Below are 13,903 nucleotides of genomic sequence, written 5' to 3' on the forward strand. Positions count from 1 at the left end.
CCAGACAACTTTCTTTCCTCCAATCCAGTCCTTTCCTCTGGAAACAGGCCAAACAGATTACAGTGCAAAAGGGACCGGGCCCGAGAGTTTCAGCATGGGCGGGGAGATGTCAGCTTTTTGGTGTGTTGTCTAATATGTGAGGTACGTGTGTAGATGAGCCTGAGAGGTTGAGTAGGCTGGTCTACATGCTCCAAGGGGATCTCTCTCTCTTTTTCTCCCTCTCTCCCTCTCTCCCCTCTCTCTCCCCCTCTCCCCCCATCCTCTCTGCTGCTGCCGATGTCTTGTGTATCTATGAGATGTTTTTATTTTTCCCCCAGATCTCCTTCCATAAGGAGACTATCGTTGCTGCAGAGACAGCAGAGCTGAGGAAAGGACACACATCACGTCAGTTTTAAGAATAGCTTTATTACATATTTTACTTTCACCATGGAGAAAAAGGGAAGGAAGCTGGGGATGAGCCAGCTCCTCTCACAGAGACACAAACTTAAGACCATACATGGCGTCCAAAGCCTCCTCAAGCCAAAATGTTTCAAAGCAGACCATCCATGAAGCCCAAAGACTGACAGGGGTCCCAAGATTCCCACTTGTGTTTCCTTATTGACTGTTCAAATTCAATCTTTCAGAACATTTTGTTTCAATTTTACAAAGCACAGACCACATTACAATGTCTAACCATTTTTTGTTAGGATGCAGAAACAGTTACACTGTTTTTGAATTGGTAATGGCATGGGTCTCTTCTTAACACCTGCTGTAGTGTTGATAGCCAGCATGAAGCCATTACAGGTTCTTTTGAGGTTTGAAAGAGAGCCTTGCACTCTGAAAGAGGGACGAAGGCATCCTTGGTCATTGGGTACTAAGGGTTAGTTGAACTTTTGCTCCAAGAGAGCTGTGTTAGGCTTTAGTGGTCTCCCTGGACAGCCCCTACCACTCCTGGACTAGAGATCATCCACCGGCTGCAGAGAAGAGCACTCATTCACAGAGCTTGATAAGAATCAGAGAACTATCTTCAGAGGTACAGACCGAGTCCTGAAATAGTGAGGAAGTCCAGAGACAAGAAGGGGTATTATTCGGAGATACCCACAGGAGAAGGTCACCAGAGCGGGGACTGGGCTTGGATTTTCTTCTGCTGGTCATCTTCTTGACTCCAGGTGGCGTATGACCAGCTACTTTCCCTTGCCCTGGGATGAAGCCTGCTCCTGGACCTTCTGCGGGAACTCCTCCACACATTTGGTTTGGGCTAGCTCCTGGCATGACTCCGCACGTTGAGGCAGGCACTGATCTTGGCTTGGAGGTAGGCATGGATCTTGGCCTTGCTGTGGGCAGTTTCCTTGGCTTATCTCCTGGCACTGAGGATCACAGACCTCCTGAGCTTGGAGTGGACATTTGTCTTGGCTGGGGTCCTGAACACACACTTCCTCAGCTTGTGCCTGGCACTTTTCTTGGGTCTTTTGAAGACACGGAGGTGGCACACATGGTTGCTTGCACTGTTGGTCACTGAAAGACATCTTGGGTGATTTGAAGAGCCTGAAAAAAAGCAGAGGATTTAAGCTGTTTTACACCGAAAGCACCAAGATGGGAACTTGAATGGCGTGGGTGGGTGAGGATTGAGAGAGGTATTGAAGATAATTAACTCTCAGACTGACTTTTATCAATTTCTCTTATATCCCTAGCCCAGCTCCCTCTGACACTTGTTTCCAAGATTATCCGGGCTTTTGTCTGGATACAGACAAGCTGAAAACCCCAGTCCTACCACAGAATTGAACTAATAATCTAAAAAGACATCTGCAATACACTAAACAGAATACATGAGATAGTTAAAGTGGCCATATAAAAGGCAAGATGTCTAAAATAAATGTAGAAAGTATAGTCTAAGATAGGAAGAGAACAGTGACCTCCAAGAGATGGAACATGGGGGAGAGAGATTGGGGGGGGGGGGAGAGAGAGAGAGAGAGAGAGAGAGAGAGAGCGAGCGCATGCTTACCTGATCTTCAACAAGATTCAATGAAGGATGTGGATTGTGGAATCTAGGAAGGTGTGGACTTTTATACCGTGCTTGGTATGGCCTCCCGAAGGGCTGGTGGGCCACGTGGGCTAAAGTCCTAATTGTGGAGTCACCACAACAAGCTTCATCTGAAATCACAAACCGTTTGAGTCACTGCTTGTGATGCCTGTTAATCAGCCTGCATTTTGGCCTCTGGGTTCTCAGCAGACCTCAGCAGGGAGGGGCTCCACTCAGAGCTTTCATTACAGGCAGCAGGAAAGAAATGTCCATAAAATGTTATCTGTCTGTTAGCAGGGCCGAGGTGTCCTGTCTACTCACACTGGTTCAGGATGCAGTGAGAGATACGATCAACCTTGCTCATCTCTCTTTGCCAGTAGGAAGAATCTACGCCTAAGGCCTGGGGTCTGAGTTAAGGACTGGTATGGTTTATTTCAAACATTTCCACTGGATGTTCCTGCATGAAGCAGAAAACCCCTCCATTTATTTTGTCTAGACTAGCTCAAGGCTTGGCTCTAGACAGTGAAGGTACTGGTCTTGGCCTGGAGGCAGGCATGGAAGTCAGAACCAAAGAAGATGGCTTAGACTTAGGGCTCTAAGTTGAGATGCCACAGTGTCCTGGGCAGAAACGAAAGTTTTTCCTGCATAAAGTCCTGAGGAAAATTAGAGTGTTTCCATGCTCTTGTGTCAGGTGATGTGGTGAGGGGAGAAGAAAAGAGGCCATCCTCAGTTTCTGAACTTTGGGTTCTGATGCCCTTTGAAAAGTAGAGCTTTTCCGAGTGACCAAGGAAACAGGTTGGAACACCCTTCTTCTCACCTCCTGAAACACTTGTCAGATTTAGGCCAATGGAAACTGAGTTTGGGGTGGAATCAAAGTTTCAAAGCAATATACCCATCTCCTCTATGTCTTGCCCCGTTACATGATGAATCCTTCACTGAAGCTGTTGAAATCCATCAGTCTTTAAGCTCCACTCACGCCTACCATGTTTCAGGAGTCTTCCCTGCTCTTCCCTGGAAACCAGAAAGAAATTCACTTCTTTATAAACTCCCATAATATTTATGTTTATATGTAATATATGTGCATATATACATATATATATACATACATACACACACACACACACACACACACACACACACACACACACACACATATATATATATATGACATTTAGTGTTTCTGTTCCCTTATTCTGGGCTGTAAGTTTTGACATCTGACAAGAACACATGTATTAGATAACTTAAAGATAAGATTATTGATGGGGGAATGAAACGACAGGTGTACAAGACAGCGGTGGGCAGACAAACCTTGGTCCACCATAGAATTTTTCTTTCTCTTCTGTTTAAGTAATTCTTTTGAAAATTCATGTACAGTACACAAGACAGACTACATAGGATCCTTAAAGATATAAAGAAAGTGGCAATCTGCTTTAAAGAGAAACCAGTAGAATGTACAAGCCAAGGCAGAGGCAGAACAGAGATGGAACAGAGAGAGAAAACGGGAGGGGGGGGTGGCAGGGGAGGGAGGGAAGAGAGAGAAAGAGAGGGAGAGAGAGAGTTCTGAAGGTGGAGCAGAGAGAGAGCGAGCTATCGGGATTACCTGAACTTAGAACAGGCTCCATGAAGACTGGGAACTGTAGAGCCAAATAAGGCAATGACTTCTAATAGAAAACAAAAGACAGCAATTTATTCAATTAAATATTAATATTTGGGGGAATAGTATTCATAATAGAAGTCTAGAGCAGTGGTTCGTAATCTTCCTAATGCTGAGACCCTCTAATGCAGTTCCTCATATTGTGTTACCCTAACCATAAAGTTAATATTGTTACTACTTCATAACTGTAATTTTATGCTGTTATGAATCGTAATGTAAATATCTGTGCTTTCCAATGGTCTCAGGTGACCCATGTGAAAGTGTTGTTAAACCCCCAGGAATGGTGACCCGCAGGTTGAGAACCATTGCTCTAGAGTCCCTGAAGTGTTGAATTTATTTTATTGGCTAATGTTGACTAAATTTCAGTAACTTTCAACGTGATAATCCTCCAGCGCTGGAGATGTGGGTCAGTGGTTAGAGCACCGGCCGCTCTTGCAGGAGACTAGGTTCTGTTCCGAGCATCCAGATGACAGCTTATAACCGTGCCATAGGTCCAGTTCCAGGGGATCCTGTGCCACCTTCTTGCCTCTGCAGGCACTGCACACATGTAGTACTCGTGTACACATTCAGGCAAATACACATACACATAAGATAAAAATAGTTAAAAAAAAATGGCAATACTCCCCTGACTTTGGGGTTAAGGTCTTGAAGAAGTGATGCAGTTCATTTTCTGAGATGTAATCAGAAGAAATAAGGAATGTCTCTAAATGTTAATTGGGATACTTGAATCATGGAAAGTTTTTCTTTTGTTGAGTGTGTGGTGCAGTGTGCATGCACATGAGTGTGCAGGCATGTGGAAACGAGAGGAGGGTGCATGGTGTCTGCTATTTTTCTCAGCCTGCTTTTCTTGAGACAAAGTTTCTGACTGAAGTTTCCCATTTCAGGTAGGGTGGCTGACTCCCGAGTTCCCAGGACCCACTTGTCTCTGCTCCCCTGTGATGGAGGCACAGGCGCTGACAGCCATACCTGACTCCTGAGTTCCCAGGACCCACCTGTCTCTGCTCCCCTGTGATGGAGGCACAGGCGCTGACAGCCATACCTGACTCCTGAGTTCCCAGGACCCACCTGTCTCTGCTCCCCTGGGATGGAGGTACAGGCTCTCACAGTCATACTTGGCTTTTTCTGTGAATGCTGAATTCAAACTTAGGTTCCCTTGTTTGCATGGCAAGGATGCTCCCTACAGAGCCAGCTCTCCGGTCCTGTCAAATGTTTGGAAAAAGTGAGGGAACACAGGTGGAATCTTTGGTTTTATGGTCGTGCCTAAAGGACTGGTGTAACTGCAGCATAGCCCTGGCATTGTGGTAGGAGGCAGGGAGAAGGGAGGAGGGGTATTTGGAATACTAATGAATGTATCTGAAAAGACAAAGCCTTTGGAGGGTTAGCTGCAGAATGGGAAGGGTCTACTCATTCCCATTCCATTCCCCTGCAGTTTAAATCCTCTTTCTGTTTCTTTTCTTCCCCCTTTATCTCTTTTATCTTTTCTGTGAAATGGTGTTTAAGAGGCAAAGAAACTCTACTGTATTGTAGGAAGTAAGGAATTAGCGACTGCTGAGTTTATTAACTTATTCTTTCTGCTAGGAAAAGTCCTGCTCTTTCAGGGCCTCACGCTGATGGAGATGGACAGAGGTCAGCAGTTATGCCTGATCTCTGGAGGCAGAGGATAGAGAAGGGGCCTTTTCATGTAGCTTTGAGGACGGAGTCCTAGTTAGAAGGTTTCTAAAGCACAGAGAGCCAGCAGGATGAAAAGAGGATCTGAAGCCCTCTTAGGCATAGATGAGAGATGAGGGGAGAGGATCTGCTGGAGATTTTCAGAAGTTTCCTAAAACATGATGACCTTGTTCATGCTCCATGCATTTCTGTGATTTTTGGATAAGCTCCGGGAAACTGAACAGCTGTAAGAAGAAAAACGCAGAAGCGAAGTCAAATTCTCGTGGCAGTGGAGAGCCAATCTGGATAGATCTCCGAGGTCAGCTTATCCATAAGACCGTTCCACCTGCTGTTGCATTAATTCGTAACCATTCTTAAAACAGAAGCCAAGTCCCGAGGAGGACAGATAATGACTTGCCAAAGATGTCCTACTTAGTCAGTAGAATTTGTAGCTGTGTTTGGTTGTGTGGCAAAAGAGAATTAAGATAGGAGACGGAAACTTAATTCCTGATCAGTTTACTTTAGAACAGAGAGATTATTTGGGCTATCCAAGGGAAGGATGTAATATAAACTTGGGGATCCTTGGAAGTGCCGAGGGGGAAGAAGCATTGCTATTTATTGTGGAAGACTACACTGGCCATTGTGGGCAAAGACAATGGAAGAACATGCAGAAATGGCAGCGGCTGTGGAAGCTGGAAATGCCAAAACAATGCTCTCCAGGAGGTTCCATAAAGCAGTGTAGCCTGGTTGTCACTGATTTTAGTTCACTGAGACCACCTGCCATTTTTTTTTGGTCAATTTGACATAAGCTAGCGTCCTCTGGGAAGAGCATTATCAATTGAGAAAATGCCCCCATAAGATTGGCCTATCGGGATTGGGATGTCAGGAAGTTTCTTGGTTATTGACTGATGTGGGTGGGTGGGCCCACCTATACAGAGGGGCAGTGCCACTCCCCGGCAGGTGGTCCTAAGCTGTATAAGAAAGCAAGCTGAACAAGCCATGAGGAGCCAGTCAGTAAGCAGTGGTTTCTCCATGGTCTCTGCATCTTTCCTGCTTCCAGGTCCGACTTGAGCTGCTGTCTCGGCTTCCCACAGTGGCGGACTGTTAACTGGGAGCATAAACTGGAATAAAGTCTTTCCAAGTTGGTTTTGGTCATGGTGTTTTATCACATCAGGAGAAAAGTAACTAAGTCATCCCCATAGACGTCTGACTTTGAGAGGCACAATGCATTTTGACATTTTGTTCTACTAGAGTAACTGTAACATGTGGCCAAAATGCTAAGAAGCTGATGCTTCTCACCATCTCAAGCCCTTGGGGACTTTGAAGGAGCAAGGATTCAGATGAAGTAATGGTCCTTTGTTTAGAAGACCCCTTTATCTGTCATATCAACACACTCAATCCAGACCTCTTTTAGGTAGAGGCAGCTTCAAGATTCATGGAACAACTAAACTACTCAGGGTTCAGGACTGACTCTACCACATAGAACGTGTGTGGTGTTGGATTAGTAGCAACCTCTTAGATACTCAATAATCGTTTTTTCCTGAGAAAGTAAAGATACTCTTTCCCAAGTCCCTGTGAGAATAATTCAGAGTGTACAGTAACACTTGGTACCATCATACTACCTATGAAGGCCTGTATTGGTGTTGGCTCAACACTCACTTTTTTCACAAGTCTTTTCTTGATTTTCCAGTTCTTGGTTCTATGGTCTTTGCTCTGACTCTACAACATTTGGTCTTTGGCTTTTCTATTCACTGTGACATGTAGACAATTCACCTCACAAGGGCTTAGGGTATGGTCTCTGCTCCTCACAGGGCCTGAGTGGTCACTTGACCCTCTCTCATCTCCAACAATCATTAGGAAAGTGGGCTCTAGCCGGCTGTGGTCACATACCCCTTTAATCCCAGTGCTTGGGAGGTAGAGGCAGGTGGATCTCTGTGAGTTTGAAGCCAGCCTGGTCTATAAAGTGAGTTCCAGGACAGGCTCCAAAGCTACAGAGAAACCCTGTCTCAAAAAACAAACAAATCAAAAACCCAACAACAACAATAACAAAACACCAAGGAAAGTGGGCTCATGGGTCTGTTCCAGCTTTCCCCTTCTGTGATACTGTAAATGTGAGAAGGAACAGTGAACCTGGATACTCTGTGTTTTTCTAAGTGTTCGGTGACATGTATGTGGGCCCCTTCTCCTTGCTTAGAATACTCAGTTTTCTGTTCACTGCATATAACAGGGACTGGGAAGAAGGCTGAGTGACCTTAGATGATCTGTCATTTTCTTGGCGATTAGGGGAGACTGAGTCAAACAAATAAACAAACAAACAAACAAACAAACAAAAAACTAAACCACCTCAGTGGCCCAGTTAGTTAGCAACAAGGCTTGGATATCTTTGGGGAGATTGTCCCACCCCAAATCTTAAGGTGACTAATTTCCCTATGTCCAGTCCTCTTACTTAGTAAGACTCGTGCTGATCCGATCGGAAGGGTATCTGAGAATCTAGACTCGCGGGCCTGTTATTATCGGGAGCCAGGATGTAATTAGACAGAGAGACCCGGGTAATGTAGAAGATTGTTTTTCCTCCATTCCCATCAAATAACAATCTCCTTTGTGGAGATCATAAAAGTTCCCAGACTCCTTTGATTCGCTCGCCCGCATATTACAGGGTGATGGGTCTGATAACAACGAGAAGGGTAGAATGTGGCTCATCCTGTTGGCTGCCTGGCAGGTGCCTCTGGAGTTTACTGAGCTTGTGAATTCCTTGTGGAGAGAGCTATTTTCTTGCCTTCTCTTCATGTCACCCCATAGGAGTCTGAATCAGACAGGTGTCAGGCTGGAGGGACAAACGAGAACACCTGACTCCACTTCCTTGTTCTAGCTCCAGCACGTGGTTTTTACAGGCGGCACAGACTACCTATCAGCTGTGACCTTCAGATGATGGAAGTGAGGGGTAAGTCATCTGGGCCTTGCTCAAGGTCATGTGGTAAGTTCACCCCTAGAGAAATGGACACGGAAAGTCAGACTGTTTTACTGGACAGACTTCAGGAGTTTTAAGAAGATATCAAGTGTGTATAGCAACGTGTGGTTCTTAACAAATGTGAGAAAATGTTCAAATGTGTGTGTCTTCCCTTTCTAGGGGGCAGGAGCCCCAGGACAAGAGCCAATGACAGACACGGGGAGGAAGGATTCCTTAGACTGCTTAGCTTCGCTGTTGGGCTTCCATCTTTTCCACTTTGAGTCTGGGTCCTGCCTCATCGGGCCCTAAATCGGCATTAGAAATCGCCTGACAACCCAGCTAACTCTCAGGGGTTTTGGTTAAGTGGCTCCTCACCTGGAACTGCCACTTCCAGCTCAGATAGTGACGTGAAAGCATCCGCTGGGTCCTCCACGAGCCCAGCCGGGGATGGAACAGAGCTGAAGACCCCTAGTGGCATCGTCTTAGTAGGTATTTTTCATCCTCTCCTCCTCTCTGCCTCCCTCCATTGCCCTAGCTCATATATCAGGTGACAGGCAGCCTGTGCCTTTTCTTGAGAACCATGGGCATCTTAACTGGCCTGGACTTTCAAAGCTAGCCCATGCAAGAGCTCTGTGGTGGCATCTGCTTTGGGATGCTCCGAATGGACCCCAGGACTGCTTTGCCAGGAAGAAAGGGTGCTTGGCCCTGCCCACCTCATTGTAAGTCATCTCTCTGGCACTGCAGACGGGTGACCTCACTGTTCCGGTGTCGCCTATTTGTACAGCTCTCTACCATTTAAGGCCGAGTCTTAGTGGCTGCCATGGGAGCTGGACGTAATTGCAGCACTCTGGGGAGCTCCGGCCTCCTCATCACATTCTGGTCTTCTTCCCCAGAGCTCCCTTTGATCTAGCTCTGTGTTGGAAAGGTAACCATTAAGATGTCTATCTTCAGTTTCATTTACATGGAAGATGCAAGGACTAAGCTGGTAGTAGATGTTCTCTTGTTCTCAGATCTGGCCTTCCTCCTAGACTGCATGTGCGCTTCTAGAAACTGAGGCTACAGCTCCTGGCCTGTTCTCCAATGGTGCCTCTTGGAAGGCCGTGTTCTCAAGGTGAACCTTCCCTCTGTAATGTGGATGCGCCCTTCCAAGGCCTATCAGACACTCTGGCAGCCCTTGAAGAGCTGATTATTATTTTTATTACACAACAAATAAATGCATGCTAATGAAAATCAAGAAGCAATAAAATATATTATTTGTGTCCTTACTGTACTGAAACAGCGAGGACAACTAATTTTTCTATTGTTATTCATAGCTGCTCTGAGTTGAAACTGCTCGCTTCGTGGAAGCTGAGACCTTACTATTCCCTCTTAATGTTTTTCATGTTGGCCAGCAGATGCGGGGTTTTGGGCATGCTGAAGTATTCTGACCCTGATCTGTAGCTCTACCCTTCTTCTGTATGAATTCAGGGGCTGAGCAGTGCTCCATCAAGTAACAAGTGTAAATTTAAACAAATCTCCTTAGATATTTACAGTTTTTTCCCCCTAAGTTATACTGTGGTAATTGTTTTATTTCTTTAGCTTCTACCTGACCACCACAGTTACTTTTCTTTGGTTTCTCCAAATTGAATCCTCAGGGATTGTTGAGGCATTTCATGCTTTTGACATATATTGCCATGTTTGCAGAACTGTTTTCTAAAAGGGTGACCAATAATGACACATTCTATTTATTTATTTATTTTTATACCAACCACAGTTTCTCCTCCTTTCTCTCCTCCTGTTCCCTCCTCCCACCTCCCTTCTCCCTTCCCCCCTTCCACCCCTCCTCTGTCTCCATTCAGAAGGGGTAAGGCTCCCATGGAGTCAACAAAGTTTTGCATATCAAGCTGAGGCAGGACCAAGATCCCCCCCCTCTTGCATCAGGGCCGGGCAAGGCATCCCACCCTAGGACTAGGTTAATGACACGTTCTTAACACTAGGCCCCAGGGATTTATTATTTTAGTGAAAATTTCGGTGCAGGTCATCTCATTCTATCCTTCGTCTTCCCCTTCCCGTTGTTTTGATTGTCTCTGAGGTGAGATGTTTTTGTCCTGTTAATACTTGACCACAGCTGTCCCTGTAACCTAACAAGGGTTGCCAGAAGTTTCTGAGATTCAGCAGACACCTTTCTTCAGTGTGGAACATAGAAACTTTGGGGACAGGCCTTCCCAGGAGACCCTGAGACTCAGGCTTCATTCATGTCAGAGAGAGTAACTACTAGCTATCACATCTAGAACCTGGGAGACCAGTGCCCTGAAGTCCTTATCCTGCTTTGTCTTCTAAGTGTGTCTATAATTCAATCAGAAGCGTCCCGGTGCCCTTTTTCAGGATTTTTTTTTGAGTATCTGTATTTGCCTTTGACTGTTCTGCATCATCTTCTCAACACCGTGGAAGGACGGGGAGGTATTGGCATGCTCTGAGTCCATGAAGAGCCATTCTCGGGTCAGCCTCTTTTGTGACCGTTTCCTGCTACTGCAGAGAATTCCAAACCAGGTTTCCATCGAAACATTGTGGGCTACTCTAACGCACGGGTGATTTGACCTGTGTGACAAGGCTGTCAGCTGCCTGGCTGCAGGAGTAAGCTCCTGACCTTTGACTGGAGATAAGAGGAGCACCCTCCTGTCTGACCATTCCCGAACTAGATCTGTGCACTTCAGGCGAGAGAATGGGGCACCTGCGGGGGAGGGAGGCTGAAGGCCGAGTCCGCGCGCGTGGGTGCCGAGGCTCTTGGTTGTTGTGGTTCTCTAAGCCTGCTGTACCCCACTGCGGTCCCCATCTCAGCAACACGAGCTCGTCCAGCCCTTCTTGTTCGTTCAGTTTGTTCTGGGCTCGCTAACTGCTTGTAAAATCTTCACTAACTACCAGATGTGCACGCCTTCCCTGACTGCTGCTCTCCCACATGCATACCTGCTTTTTGTACTTAAGTTTTAATTTTGAAATCTTATAGATTCACATAAATTTGCAAAAACAAAGGTCCCAAGTGTTCTTCATTGAGATTCTTTAAGTAGTGACATATTATTGAATTTTAATATCAAAGTGAGGTAAATGATACAACATACAAGTCATTCTTATTTTATTTTATTTATTTTTTTAAAGATTTATTTATTTATTATGTATACAACATTCCTTCCATATTAGCTCGCATACCAGAAGAGGGCACCAGATCTCGTAGATGGTTGTGAGCCACCATGTGGTTGCTGGGAATTGAACTCAGGACCTTTGGAAGAGCAGTTAGTGCTCTTAACCTCTGAACCATCTCTCCAGCCCCATCATTCTTATTTTAATAATGTCTTTTTCTACAAAGAAATCAGAATTGGTCATCAAAAGAATAAATAATCCAATAAAAAATGAAGTACAGACCTAAACAGAGAACTCTCAACAGAGGAATCTAAAATGGCTGAAAGACACTTAAGGAAGTGATCAACATCCTTAATCATCAGAGAAATGCAAATCAAAACAACTCTGAAATTCCATCTTACACCTACAGGTGTAAGAATGGCCAAGATCAAAAACACTGATGACAACTTATGCTGGAAAGGTTGTGGGGTAAAGGGAACACTCCTGCATTGCTGGTGGGAGTGCAAACTGGTACAACCCCTTTGAATGTCAGTGTGACGATTTCTTAGAAAATTGGTAAACAACCTCCCTCAAGACCTAGCAATACTACTTTTGGGTATATATCCAAAGGATGCTCAATCATGCCACAAGAACATGTGCTCAACTGTGTTCATAGTAGCACTATTTGTCATAGCCAGAACCTGGAAACAATGTAAATGCCCCTCAACTGAAGAATGGATAAGGAAAATGTGGTACATATACACAATGGAGTACTACACAGCGAAAAAAATAATGACATCTTGAAATTTGTGGGCAAATGGATGGATCTAGAAAACATCATATTGAGTGAGGTAACCCAGACCCAGACAAATATGTACTCACTCATACGTAGTTTTTGGACATAATGCAAAGAAAACCAGCCTACAACTCACAATCCCAGAGAGCCTAGATAAAATGAGGACCCTAAGAGAGACATACATGGATCTAATCTACATGTGAAGTAGAAAAAGACAAGATCTCCTAAGTAAATTGTGAGTGTGGGAATCATGGGAGAAGATAGAAGGGGAGGGGCGAGAAAAAGAGAGGAGCAGAGAAAATTTTGTAGCTCAATAAAAACAGTAAAAACTATCTATTTCTAAGTCTACAGGGGCACTTGGGAACTCGAGTGCTGTGCTCAGCAGAATTAGAGTCTACACGGAGCAGACTGTGCAGCAGGGGAGCCAAGTGGACCTTGTACTTACCACCTCTTCACCCACCTGCTGTGCTCCAGGACACCCAACCCCTGACTGAAATAGGACTGTCCTCCCTATGGCACAGTGGAGGAAACCGAGGCATGAGCAAGTTAAGTGGCAGATGTAAGGTCACAGTGTCATTAGGGGGTTGAGCTAGAGTTTAAACCCAGGCTCTCCGAGCCCTTTGCCTGAGAGTTATGCAGCAGGGCCAAAGGCAGGTCGGTGGAACGTCGGTTCTTGAACGTTTCTAGATCTCTGACCAATCTTTCTCTCTTTCTCTGTCTCTCACTCTCTCTGTCTCTATCTGTCTGTCTGTCTGTTTCTCTCTCTCTCTCTCTCTCTCTCTCTCTCTCTCTCTCTCTCACACACACACACACACACACACACACACACACACACTCTTCATGTGTCCTGTTTCCTGGGATTACAATACTTTACCAGGCACAACCACACTTAAGAATCATTCAGACTTTGCTCCAGCGGGGCTTGGCAGCTCTAAGCGACAGGTAGAGGCTGTGGGGCCCCTGGAGCTCTCACGGCCAAGGATTGCTTCTTGGTACAGTGCTGTGTAACCACCACCAGAGAACAAAGTGAGTCCTCCGAGACGGAAGTCTTGCGCAGCAGAGGAACGTGTTTACTTGTCAGTTCATGGTTTTGCTTCTAGCCCCACAAGGCTGTAGGTGGTAATGGAGGCCAGTGACACTGGGGTTAGTGTTGCCCATGGTGCCTCACTCTGGGGGTGGGCATGAGCAGGGGCACCTGGGAGGGCAGGTTTCAACACACACCATGGTGGGGCATGGTGGTGGACATTGCAGGGGGCATGGCGGACACGGGGGACAGGGGGGGCACTTTGGTGGTGGTGGGCACTTCAGTGAACACTTGTCAGAGTAGCGCTGCAGCAGCTTCCTTAGACAGCTGGGCTGGCATTTGGCCTCACACTTTTGTTCACATCTGGGGTCACAGTACTTGGGCTCATTCCTGGGGACACTGGGCTTGTTCTTATCATCACTCGACATTTTGTTCTTGGATATGTAGGCCTGAGAAGAAACGAGAGACAGAGTGTCAGTGAGGGCTTCTTCCTGCTGGCCCATGCTGTTTTCATGTTTCGGTCTCTATAACATCTAAGTGAGCCATTCTTGCCTGTGGACTTGGGGTGTGTTTAGTTGCCTGCCCTCACTCTGATTCCCTCTCTCCCTGCTTCCACTCTAGACTCCAAGCAGGTGCTCTCAGGGTCCTGGAATGTCACAACAACCATAAGACTTGGAATTTCAGTGTTGGTATTTTTTTGTAACCCCTTGTGTTTGGCACAATTCATGTAAGTCATTATTTCA

The 13,903-nt window shown here is 45.8% G+C and overlaps 2 protein-coding genes across 2 annotated transcripts; both read right to left on the bottom strand.

Annotated features, from left to right (window-relative positions):
• Positions 1–1,163: 1,163 nt before the first annotated feature.
• Positions 1,164–1,505, bottom strand: Prr9 (proline rich 9). Its single transcript, XM_057792900.1, has one exon. The coding sequence runs from the start codon at positions 1,503–1,505 to the stop codon at positions 1,164–1,166; it is 342 nt and encodes a 113-aa protein (XP_057648883.1).
• Positions 1,506–13,300: 11,795 nt separating this feature from the next.
• Positions 13,301–13,588, bottom strand: Lelp1 (late cornified envelope like proline rich 1). Its single transcript, XM_057793824.1, has one exon. The coding sequence runs from the start codon at positions 13,586–13,588 to the stop codon at positions 13,301–13,303; it is 288 nt and encodes a 95-aa protein (XP_057649807.1).
• Positions 13,589–13,903: the final 315 nt, after the last annotated feature.

Source organism: Chionomys nivalis, chromosome 18 (genome assembly GCF_950005125.1).
Source record: "Chionomys nivalis chromosome 18, mChiNiv1.1, whole genome shotgun sequence".
In the NCBI taxonomy this organism is placed as follows: Eukaryota; Metazoa; Chordata; class Mammalia; order Rodentia; family Cricetidae; genus Chionomys; species Chionomys nivalis.

What these genes read in the sequence shown, in the direction of transcription:
- Prr9 (XM_057792900.1), bottom strand. Translation starts at nt 1,505, where the DNA reads ATGTCTTTCAGTGACCAACAGTGCAAGCAACCATGTGTGCCACCTCCG.
- Lelp1 (XM_057793824.1), bottom strand. Translation starts at nt 13,588, where the DNA reads ATGTCGAGTGATGATAAGAACAAGCCCAGTGTCCCCAGGAATGAGCCC.